The sequence below is a fragment of the Colossoma macropomum genome, unplaced genomic scaffold (assembly GCF_904425465.1).
Source record: "Colossoma macropomum unplaced genomic scaffold, Colossoma_macropomum, whole genome shotgun sequence".
Classification (NCBI taxonomy): Eukaryota; Metazoa; Chordata; class Actinopteri; order Characiformes; family Serrasalmidae; genus Colossoma; species Colossoma macropomum.
Window position 1 is genome coordinate 6,648,276 of NW_023494805.1, and position 12,346 is coordinate 6,660,621.

Sequence of the window (12,346 nt, forward strand, 5' to 3'; positions counted from 1 at the left end):
AGATGGATTTGTTGTATTTACATGATAGCAGGCACTGAGTGGAATGAGGTCTAAAAGCACAGTATAGACATAACTAGAATTTGCATCAGTATTACAGTGTAAAGACCCTCGAGCAGTGCCAGACCATTCCCGTGCCACTCGAGGTGACTGCCTGTTATCTGTTTTTTTGTTTTTTAATAGTGTCTTTTTACCCACTTTCTTTCTTTTCTGGATATCGAGGCCTGGTCTAAAGTTGTTCGAGTTATGGGGAAAATACTGTATTTAAATATGATAATTAAAAATATCCAATTGGAATTGCTACTAGAGGGCCTGTAAAAAGAGGTTAATAGCAGTTCTTTAAAATGTTTAATGACATTGTAGAGTTGGGTGATATGGCAGAAATGAACTCACAGTATTTGAAGAAGTTTTCACGATACACAGAATGTTACAATATTTATTTTTTCTGACATCTGATGAGTTAGAACAGACAAAGTGCTGCCAAATTTAAAAATACAAGCAAAAGCTCTGAAAACATTTATTTGTATTTGACACTGCACTGCACTTAAACAGGTCTAATTGTACTCTTTGTAATCAGACATGCAGTTGGGAAGTGTTGCTTAAGTGCTGTCGCTCACAAAAACACATTGTGATAAATTACATCACAGTAATGATAATTATAATGATTATTAACAGTTACTATAATTGTTATACCAGATGCCATAAGGCTACCTCACTGAGAGTATAACTGTTTTTGTTTTTTTTTGTTTTTTTAATAGTGCATAGCTGTTGTATGCTAAACTTTAGCGCTCTCTCTCCCGTCTTTATTTGAATAATTCTCTGCTAACAGAACAGCAGTACGGTCAGCGTTCCTTCATGAAGGTCGTTTTCACCCTCCCCCCCGATTACCACTGCTTTCTGTGTCTGCATGCATGTGTGTGTGTTTATCAGCACTTCATTTGGTAATTGAAATGGAGTTTTTGTCCTGGCGGGCTGTAAATCAGTCGTGTCAGTCAGCTCTTTAGAGCTTTGTGTCTCATTTCAATCAAACACAAGTGTTCCATAAAGGGCCTCTCACGCCCTCTTACACCAGCTGGGACGCTCCACAAAACTCAGGGGTTGCCCTTATTAGCTTCTCTAGAGGCACCACATTGCTTTCTTTATTTTATTGTTATTATTATTTTAACCCTTAGAAGTCAAGAGGTATTATTCTTACTTCACTCCACATTCAATTTACATAACTATTTGTATGTAATTACATAACGACATCATTATGTTATGAAGTCCATTTTCGCTTTTAACCAGAAAGCTCTACTTTTGTGTCATTTCACCACAGAAACCAGTAGAGTTTTTTTTCGTGTGCTTTCGTTTGTGGTTAGATTAAAGCTCTTTCCTCTCTAACCCTCTCTAACAGCCCTCCTCATGGTCCGTGGGGGTAAAATAAAGGTCCTCTTCCAGGCAGATTCACTGCAGCTCCGGTTGTTTTAAACTTCTTAATTATTGCTGTAATAGTGGATATGGAGAATTTCAGATGTGTAGCTTCTTTTTAGCTTTTATTTTTTTTAGTATTTTTAAAGATTAACACACTTTTGTCTCATTTCATTTATGTATTCTCTGATCTTCCTCATGGTGGCGTTCATGGTTCAAAAGCACATATGTAGTATGTAGTATGCAGGTTTGGGATGCAGCCTGAAAGAATTTGGTCTCTGTGTTAAACTCCTGTTTAAACCTCAGTGAAGTCATTAGGCATATATTAATATATATATATATATATATATGTATATGTAAATCAATGGAACCACACACACAATGTAAAGGACAACAGGCTTTTATATATATATGCACCCATTTGACTGTCTGTCTGCCTTTTTGAAGATTTTGATTTTGGCTGCCTTGTTTTTCTGCCTTATTTTTAGGCATATTTTAAACTTGTCTCACTTTTTAAATGGTAATTCCACAACTGGGCACCATTTGGCCCTCGTAACTCTTAAACCTAAATCTTTTATTAATTGAATTTAACTGTTCAAAAAACATCTCATAGAATTAGCAAATACACAAAAAGGGCTCGAGTAGCATCCATGCTAACGGTCCAAGGACATTAAGGACATTCTGATGATTTTTTAAAAATAATAATTAAATCTAAATAAATTAAATCTATAATTTGGGTAACAGTTATAGTGCACTAGGAGAAGCAAAACTACTGTAGATATATTTTTACTAATGCTTTAAGTTATTTATCTGAAAAATGCAGATAGGTTATTGTGAAGGACACTTTTTTAAACTGCTTAAATTTTACTTTTCTTTGCGTTACATATTTGTAAATGTCACAAAGTGGGGCCCCAGTTGTGGAATCGCTCTTAAAACGTAGCTTATCTGCTGAGCAGACAGCTGGAATGTGGTCTTGCTCTGCTAATTGAAGCCTTTGTGTCTTCCTTTTGTATAATCGCCTCTTCTGCCCTTTATTGCGTTTTATTCTGTTGTGCCTTCGTTTACCACACTGGTGCTACTTGCTGTTAGCAAGCCGTGTAAAAGGTGTGGACTGTGGTGTCTGAGTGTGTGGTTTAGAGTGTGTGTACACACACATTTCGCTCTTTTCTCTTGCCTTAATCGCTCGTGCTTGACCTCTTTTCCTCTCTTTCTTTCCCTCGCACTAAACCACGCGTGAGTCAGCGGCGTGTTTCCTCACACCTAAGTGTGATGTGTCTGGCTCTCGGTGTTTGAGCTGCTGTTGGATTGTTGGTTGGCTGTGGTCACTATGAAGCTGAGTGTCGGTGGTCAGGCCGGCCGCATTGTGTCTCTGCTGCTCATTAACTTAAATAGGACCCTCTCAGGAAACCACAGCCCGTTTATGACCCCGCAGCAGGTCACTGCCTTACTAATGGACGGTGGCTCGCCTAAATAAAGCTTAACAGCTCCTTTAATTCCTCCCGCAGTAGGAAGAGCTGAGAGCAGCACTTGCTGATTTGTTTGTTTTTCCACCTCTGGTTCATTTAGGGGTTCAGGGTGAATGGTGTCCTTCTGAAAGTCACTGGGTTTAGAGAATTGTTATTGTATTGTAAAATACATACCCTGACACTAGAGATCAGTGATATCAGTGACTGTAACCAAGCAGCATATCGTACTGCGTTGTTCAATATGAGCATCTCGGTTCTATAGGCACAGGCATTAAACAATACATTCAACAGAACGAGTAATTACTCATTCTAACAGTTTGCAATGAGATAAAGCCAAAACTGATCCAGCAAAGGCTGTAAAACATGTTTGTAGTAAATACTCAGCTTAAAGCTACTTTTTAAAGCAAGTTAACCAATATATTTAAGTATTGCCTTGATTTTGTTTGATTTGTTACTGCAGTGATAACAATAAAAGCTGGAATCTAAACAGCTGAGATTTACCTCCGCATTACTTTCCCTGCACCCCTAACCACGTATTAGCACACAACAGTAAAAAGCAGTGTTGTACCCTTAGAAGTGCACTCATTTGTGTAGAAGGTAAAGTATAAGAGTGTGAGATCTGGGATGCAGCATTAGTTCAGCCGATAAGATGCGTTCTACAATCCAGCAGCTCCAATGGCTCATTATAGCTTTGCTGTGTTGCTCTTCAGCTTCTCATTAAACATTTCCTTATTTGTTTAATTTTAATATCCTCATTAGCTGCTATCACGATAGCCGCGATTCTTCCTGGGGTCCAGTACACATACAAAACTTTACAAAACAAGGCAATAACAGTCAACGAAACAAGTCATACAAAACATGAGTGAAAAACAAAAAGAAACTGAGTGAAAACAAAACACATGAAAAAGGGAAAATAACATAGTAGGACAATTTAAAGCATAAAATAACAGTAGAAAGAAGATTAAAACAGAAAAAATTGCAGTAAAAGAAAAGCTCTTTTGGTATATCTCACAAAGACCTTAGCCGACTCTATTCGGGTAAGTATCTAAATCCCTGCCCAACCATGAAACTCCACCAGAGTATTATTCCAGCTGTCAAGGACCTGTGTACCTAAGTGATCTTTAAATTTGTTAAATACTGTCTTTTTGTTAGATTTTTAAAACATTATTTTACCCTCCATTTTAAGCAGTGAGACCGGTAGGGAATTCCGCTCCTTTATAGCTCTGTAAATTACTGTTCGACACCATGTAGTTAGTTTTTGCTCTGGGTAAGATCTCCAGTAGATCTACATATATATATATATATATATATATATATATATATATATATATATATATATATATATATATATATATATATATATATATATATATAAGATCTACTGGAGCATGTGAAAGATAAAGGTGTTATTTTTTATTAATAAGTCAAACAACAAAAGTTTAAGGTATTTCCTGATTAAGGATGCAGAGCTGATTTTAGCCTCATATTCGCCAGCTTCTTTTAGCAAATTAATTCTACATTTAAGGCACCTGTAAAATCTCATGCATTGTAATGTTCTGAACTCGGGAGATGTGCAGGTTATACAGATCTAGTCTGCCAATATAGCTAATTTCCTCCTTCCTCCTCGTACCATTTTTTTTGGATACTGTATCTAAAGTGCCCACATCTTTTAATCTTTGAAACCATAACATATTAAGTATCATAAGGCAGATTTACAGCTACTTCTTATTTTATGATGTATCAAAAAATGGTACTGCGTGAATCTGAATTTTGTGAATCTATTAAATGCATAAGCTAAGTCCATATTAGTATTTAGCATAATATTTACATGTTTAAATTTGCATATATCATTGATGTTCTCTGTCAATACACGTCATATTTGTAGTATACCTGTATTGTACATCTGCTCTATTTACTGGGACTCCTACACCAATTCATAATATTTACCATCATGTTCTTGGAGAATATGGCTTTTTTATGTCAGACTTTACAGAATGCAATGGTGGATTTTCTGTTTTGTTAAAACTGCTTTTTGCTTTTGTCCTCTACAGGCTCCTGTACAGCTTGGCCTTCAATGCGCGCTTTCTTAGACACTTGTGGCACTTAATAACGTCCATGAGGACCAAAATGATCACAGGGTAAGTGGTCCATCCAAAGCAAGCCTTTATCAAAGCAGGAGCAGCAATCCATGGGATCAATCAGGGAGAAAGAAGAAAAACATTGTAACAGCCACAGTTTACGACCTCTTATTACAACTTATTACCTGCTAAACAAGACTTTTAGGCCAGACAGTGTCAGAACCCACATAAGCAAGTCTATTAGAGGTTACTTAACAGCTCAACACTGTTTGAGGTATATGTGTGATTATTTTGATGTGCAGTTTACACAATGCTAAATGTCATTTTTGCTGAATTGTCTCTTTAAAAGGTCCGTTTTTGAATGTGTTCTGCAGGTCTCTGGTGCCTCTGCTGCAGCTGATGTCCCGCGGTTCTCCCATGTCTCCTGAAGACTCCAACAGGATCATCCCGCTCTTCTACCTGTTCAGCTCCCTGTTCAGCCACTCTCTCATTTCCATCCATGACACAGAGTTCTTTGGAGACTCCATGGATGGTAACAACCACACACATACACCGAGCCCTGTGACCAATTCCATGACAGTGCTTTGTATAAATGCCTGCTTTTGTTTACAACCTGGTTTTTCAGCTTCTTCTGAAGGTTATGAATAAAGTCTAACGTGTACCGTCACTTTCAGTTCCTATGCACTTGCTGGTCTGAGTAAGCTGTTCTCACGTACATGCACATGTGGTCTGTTTTTCTTTTGCTCCTGCAGGTCAGAGGGAGCCGTCAATGATGCCCTTCTCTCTTTCGGAGCTGGTGACGCTGTCTCGGTGTCTGCGGGACGCCTGTCTGGGCATCATTAAGCTGGCGTACCCTGAGACCAAGAGCGAGCACAGAGAGGAGTATGCAGCCGCCTTCCGCAGTGTCGGGGTCAAAACCAGCAGCCAGGTCCAGCAGCACATTCAGGCCCAGCAGAAACGCTGGGTCCAGCTTTTTAAGGTGAGGTCTGACTCAAAGATTCCTATAACCTGTGGCCTTTATATTATCAGTAGAAACACTGGGTCCGGTTCTTGAAGGTGAGTCCAGACTCCAGGAATCTTACAACCTGTGGTCTTTGTAGTATCTGTAGAAATGGTGGGTACAGTTCTTTAAGGTAAGTCCAGACTCTGGGAGCCTTTGGACTTTACAGTTTAAGTAGAAATGTTGGGTCCAGCTCTGTGAGGCCAGGCTTCAGTAATCCTGTAACCTTTATGGACACGCAGGGTCTGGCTTTTTAATATGAGATCAAATGAGGCAGGACTGGTTTTGATGGTAGGTGCATATGAGTACGTCCACAAAGCTCTCTCGGTCTGCAGCTTCACTTTGGATTCGAGTGGATTGGATTCTCCTCGGTCCTTTAAACTGAAGACCTATAGGTGAAAATGAAATGGATGCTGGAAACAATTAGTGCTGCAGCATAGATTATAAAAAGAATGTGCCTTGGGTTTTTATTGCTCTAATGCTCTAATGTTCATCGCTGATAGATCAGACAGATTGCAATCAGAAGTGAGGGTGGTGATTATGGCTTTTATCGTTTTGTTTCACGTTAAAAGAGGAAATCACTTGTCGAGCTTGAAGAAAGTTGATGGCTGCAAAGAAAGAGGCATAATACTTAGATCAGGGGTATCAAACTCAACCGCTAAAAGGGCCATATTAAAAAATCTCATCAAATCCTTGGGCCACCTGTGTTTTTATTTAACCTCTTATTCTCCAGGGTATATTTTGGTTTGTCCATTTGAATTTATATGACCAAATTGTAAGGCAAAGAATTCAGTAACTGCATGAAATATATGTACATTTTTATTTTATTTTATTATTTATTTTTTGTAAAAGCTCCCCTCAAATTAACAGAAATTGTGTATTATAATCATTTAATCAATTATATTCATACAAATATTGCTATATACATACGATTTACTGCCAAAAATCTTAGACGCTCTTAGTATTTGTTTTATAAAAATCATTTTTACAGAGCAGATCACTGAACAGACGCCATCTGTTTATAGTTTATAGCCCAGATTTGTGGAAAAATTGTGAGTTCGGCTTCTTTTATTATAAGGGTTTAAAATTACATCACCCATCTATTTGGAAAGAAGACAGTTACAGCTCTCATACGACACTCACTTTTAGAATGTAGTTTATGAAATATGAAAGTTATGAAGAATATGACGAAGTGCGTTTTGGAACCACCGGTGGACTCAAGGAGTTGAAGAGGTTAATTTTTAATTAACATTTTGCTATAAACCGACCATTGTTTATTCAAAATATGCATAAACTTCAACAGGAAAACACAGGCACTTGTAGTAGACCTTGAAATATTACGTGGACACTTTAAATATTGAAAATGTAAATGTCCCCAGGAGCTCGGTCTTTTAAACCTACCTGTCTGCCTGAACTGGACACCTGGCATCCCTTCTTTGCTGCAAGTTCATCGATACTTGGGCTCAGTTTCTGAGCTGCAGAGCTGACGTTAAGTGTTTATATTGGCTGAACTGCAGTTAGTTGTTTGGTGATATGACTGTGTGTGGAATTATACAGAATTGTATAGAACTGAGGTGTAACTGCTGTCCCATACTCTGTTGTTGGAGTGCACGTTACGTTGCAGTGCATGATGGGGACTGTAGTTCAGTGCACTGTTAAACTTATATTTAGAGCTTTTATTTACAGAAAACTAAAATACTTTTGCGGGCCTGATAGGATTGTGTTTGACACATGGGACTTAGATTAAATGATTCATCACATAATTGTTGCTCGGTGTATTATAGAATAATCTCGGTATAAGCTCTAGAGATGATATATGAAAGCATTTTTATATCGACTCGTTTTGATATATTGATATTTGTGGCCATGCCTATGCAGATTGTGCTGCAGTCTGGGAATCTTTTCCAGCTTTTCCTGGGTTCCTGTGTGTGTTTTCTCTGAAGAATGTAGGGCCTTTATAATTTGAGTCCATTTTCTACTTAATAGTGCCATTAGCTTAATTATCACCACACTAGCCTGTTAAAACATCGCCCAGGTAAAACATTGCCAAGTTCTCCTTGCCTCTTTCGCGTCCTCCTCATTACGCTCGACGGCACTTCCAGCGGAGCCGAGATGCTGTTGCTAACGTGATGAGCTCCGATGATGTCTTTGAGGGTGTAATTAGCTGAGTGGGAGGTTAATGAGGTGATGAGTGTGTTCATGCGTGTGTTGAGGGATCAGCGCTGCTCACTCAGGCGGGCACTGAGACCACCGGCTCAGGAAACGAGGAAATGTTTACTGTGTCTGAGGGAGCGGAGTAATGGTCAGAGCTGCTCCGTCTCTGTCTCTTCACAGCACTGATGGCCACTGGCCTGGTAACAGTGTCCAGAGCTCTTTCTTAAGCGTCTTCATTATCCAGTGTTCTGGTCATTTCAGTGCCTGTATCACTTTCTGTAATCGTTTCTGATCCATGATTAGTTCAGTGATGTATTACAGTAGAAATACTGCACTTATTTATAGATACAAGCAGAATATCATCAACTACATCACCACAGCTGAGTGATGATCAAAGGTGCCAGTTTGGCAGCGATTCGGTTTCTAACCAACTAAACGTGAAGAACCTCCGGGGATCATTTCTTTCTTTTTCTGTCTCTCTCTTTTTGTCTCTTTCTACTTCTCCCTGTCCTTTCTTTCTTTCTCTCTCTCTCTTTTTCTTTCTCTCTTTCTTTATTTGTCTCTTTTTCTGTTTCCCCTCTTCTTCTCTCTTTCTGTCTCTGTCTTTGTCTTTCTGTCTTTCTCTACTTATATCTGTCCTTTCTTTCTTTCTTTCTTTTGTTTTTTCTTACTTTCTTTCTTTCTTTTTTCTTTCTTTGTCTCTTTTTCTGTCTCCCCTCTTTCTCTCTCTTTGCTGCTTTCTACTCTCTCTGTCTTTCTTCTTCTCTTTCTTTTTGTCTCTTTTTTCTGTCTCCCACTTCCTCCTCTTTCGCTCTGTCTTTCTCTTTCTTCTTCTCTTTCTTTCTTTTTCTTTTTCTCTTTGTCTCTCTTTCTGTCTTTCTTTCTTCCTCCCCTTTCTCTTATTTCTGTCTCTCTTTTTGTATCTCTGTCTCTCTCTACTTCTCTCTATTGTCTTTCTTTCTTTCTTTCTTTCTTTCTTTCTGTCTCTCTCTCTCTCTCTCTCTCTCTCTCTGTCTCTCTCTCTCTCTCTCTCTCTCGTTAAACCTGCAGTGTTTTTATGCTGCTCGTTTAGAGAGATCCTCTTTCTCCTCCTCTTTCTCCTCCTCCTCCTCCACTCCACTCCACTCCACTCCACTCTGCTCGGCGCGGTGCGGTGGACGATTTTTATAAAAGATGGCACGGTCGGCCTCCTGTCAGCTGAAACGAGCTGTTAAAGCAGTGAGCAGCACAAACGCATTTTCCAAATTGAAGGCGGGATTTACAGTCGGCCGGACCACCGCTGACCCCGCCCACGCTAATGTTTGCCTCGGGCTCTCGCCTGTCCCTCCGCCGTGTTTTATCACCCCTATTGTCCGGCTATCCATTTAATTGAAAGAAGTTAATTGAATGAAAATGATCAACTAAGCTTGTATTAATATTGCTAATGGAAGGGTTCCTCTTGGCTGTGTTTGGAGAACGGTGACACGGCTGGAGTTTGGGAAAGGCCCATTACGGCCTGCACTTAACCTGATGGGCTAATTAACCAGCGCTCATTTATCCCCACTGCCCCCCACCGGGGGCGCCGATGTGCCCCCCCTTCACTGACAGTTGACCAGCAACAGCGTTTTGCACTTGCCGTTATTGCAGACGTTTAGGCGTTGGCGTGGCGAGATTGATGATCGTCCTCTAGAAACGGCCAACACTTCGTTTGTCTTAGACAGTTGAATGGTGGAAACTGCCTGTATATTTATAATGGAGGGTGAATTGAGTAAAGAATACTAGACTAGTAGAGGTTTTCATGCTGATTTTGATGCACTTATAACAGTAGTTATTGGTTTTCATAGATCTGTTTCTTGTTATTACTCTGATAGGCCTCTAACAGTAGTCATTGGTCATCATTGGTTAGTCCAGGGGTCAACAACCCAAATGTTAAGTAGAGCCTTTTTGTCCTTTAAACAAAAATCAAGCCACCTTGGGAGCCTCAACATATTGTCCATTTTATTGAAGTAATGTTTTACCATCTTGGCTGAAATTATGTCTTAATATGCGCTAGCTAATGTCCAAGAATAGACAAAAAAATGTAAATATAATATCGACAACCAGAATGTAAGTTCTGCACCATTTAAGGTGGAGTGGGAAAATACGAACAGGAAGGTGGTGAACGAGAAGCTGACATTAGCTCCGCGACTTTTTTTGTGGACTTTTTAGGAAACCAGCTGGAGTGCTTATAAATGCAAATAACTCCGTTCGCCTCCAAATTCTTTATGTTCGTTTTAAATTTTTCTCTTTTCTTTACCTACTAGCTAGGCAAGATTGTCTGCATTGCTATGGTGACCAACAGTCTGCGCACCAACCTTCATGGTTAAATGTTGGGGAATTATAAATCTAATTCTATAAATCTAAAGCTGCAACAGGGCAGTAAAAGAGCCACATGAGGCTCCGGAGCCACATGTTGCCGACCCCTGTGCTAGTCTAAATACTCATATCCAATGATAGACTTCTTTTTTCCGTATTTACTGTTTATATTCATTGTCAATTCTTTACTCATATTGCTCTTGTTGTATTATTGTTTTGCTATCCATTGCTGACCAGAGGTTTCTCAAGGTTTCTTCCTGGCACTGTTGCCCTTGGTGATGCTCATTTAGAGCTTGGACCAGGATTTCTGTAAAGCTGGTTTTGTGACAAGGCCTATTGTGAAAAGTGCTGTACAAATACATTCGAATTGAATTGAATTGAAGATACATTGTTACAAATCAATCTGATTCAGCTGTGTTTATCTTTGAATGTTAGATATTGGCATTGATTGGTAAAACTATTCACTGATCAGTCGATATACGCCGACCAGCCACTTCATTAACTACACCTGCTTGTGTCTACACTCCTGCATACTTTGTTAGCCCCTTTTACCCTGTTCTTCATTGGTCAGGACCCCCACAGCGCAGGTATTATTTGGGTGGTGGGTCATTCTCAGCACTGCAGTAACACTGACGTGGTGGTGGTGTGTTAGTGTGTGCTGCGCTGGTCTGAGTGGATCAGACACAGCAGTGCTGCTGGAGTTTTTAAACACCTCAGTGTCACTGCTGGACTGAGAATAGTCCACCAACAAAAAATATCCAGCCAACAGCGTCCTGTGACCACTGATGAAGGACTGGAGGATGACCAACACAAACTGTGCAGCAGCAGATGAGCTATCGTCTCTGACTTTACATCTACAAGGTGAACTGACAAGGTAGGAGTGTCTAATAGAGTGGACAGTGAGTGGACACAGTGTTTAAAAACTCCAGCAGCACTGCTGTGTCTGATCCACTCAGACCAGCGCAGCACACACTAACACAACACCACCATGTCAGTGTTACTGCAGTGCTGAGAATGATCCACCACCCAAATAGTACCTGCTCTGTGAGGGTCCATGGGGGTCCTGACCACTGAAGAACAGGGTAAAAGGGGGCTAACAAAGTATGCAGAGAAACAGATGGACTACAGTCTGCAACTGTAGAACTACAAAGTGCACCTATGTAGTAAGTGGAGCTGATAAAATGGACAATAAGTGTAGATACAAGGAGGTGTACTTAATGAAGTGGCCAGTCAGTGTAATTTAATATATATTAAAATACTAATTGTAAATGGGCTGTGAGTTTGTGCTGTTTGAGTTTAAGCCAGTTATATTTGACTGCTGGCAAAACAGTTAGTAAATCATTGTTTTTCTAAAACAGAGTCTGTTTAATTTTTCACCATATACAAATGATTTTTTTTCTCATTCTAAGTTCTTTAAAATTGGCATTTGTTTTTATATCAGTCGGGCCCAAGTATGATCACGTCTGCCCTGGGGGTGTGTTATTTCTATGTGGTCAATGCAACTCTGCTTTTATAGTAACTCAAAACAGTGGAAATGTCTGATGTTGTATTTTTACTCTCCAAGTTATTTTTTCATGAGAGCAACAGATTCTATCTGAGCAGGCTTCCATATCTTCAGGTGCTCAGTACAGTATTTCTTCATGCTTGCCTGAGCTCTTGCTCAGCGATGGATTGCTTATGGAGCGTCCGTGATGCTCCACTCTGCTGTCTTTCCCCCACTCTCAACGTCAGCAGTCTTGTGGCTAATTAGCAGCCTCAGCTTGTCCACGACGGCTCATCCGTCTTCTCCATTCACCCGCGATTGGCCAGTAATGACCCTAATGCTGAGAAGAGAAGAGCCCATTTTAAACAGGAATCAGTAAAAAGATGTGTGGATTTTTTTATGGCTTGATATTGGTAAACGTGTTGCA

The 12,346-nt window shown here is 39.8% G+C and overlaps 1 protein-coding gene across 1 annotated transcript in view; it reads left to right on the plus strand.

Annotated features, from left to right (window-relative positions):
• The window catches only part of ube3c (ubiquitin protein ligase E3C), a 66,029-nt gene that overhangs the window by 23,966 nt on the left and 29,717 nt on the right, over window positions 1-12,346 (plus strand). The window contains 3 exon segments of the mRNA XM_036596802.1: window positions 4,922-5,008; window positions 5,323-5,480; window positions 5,701-5,927. Coding sequence (XP_036452695.1) covers window positions 4,922-5,008; window positions 5,323-5,480; window positions 5,701-5,927 — 472 coding nt within the window.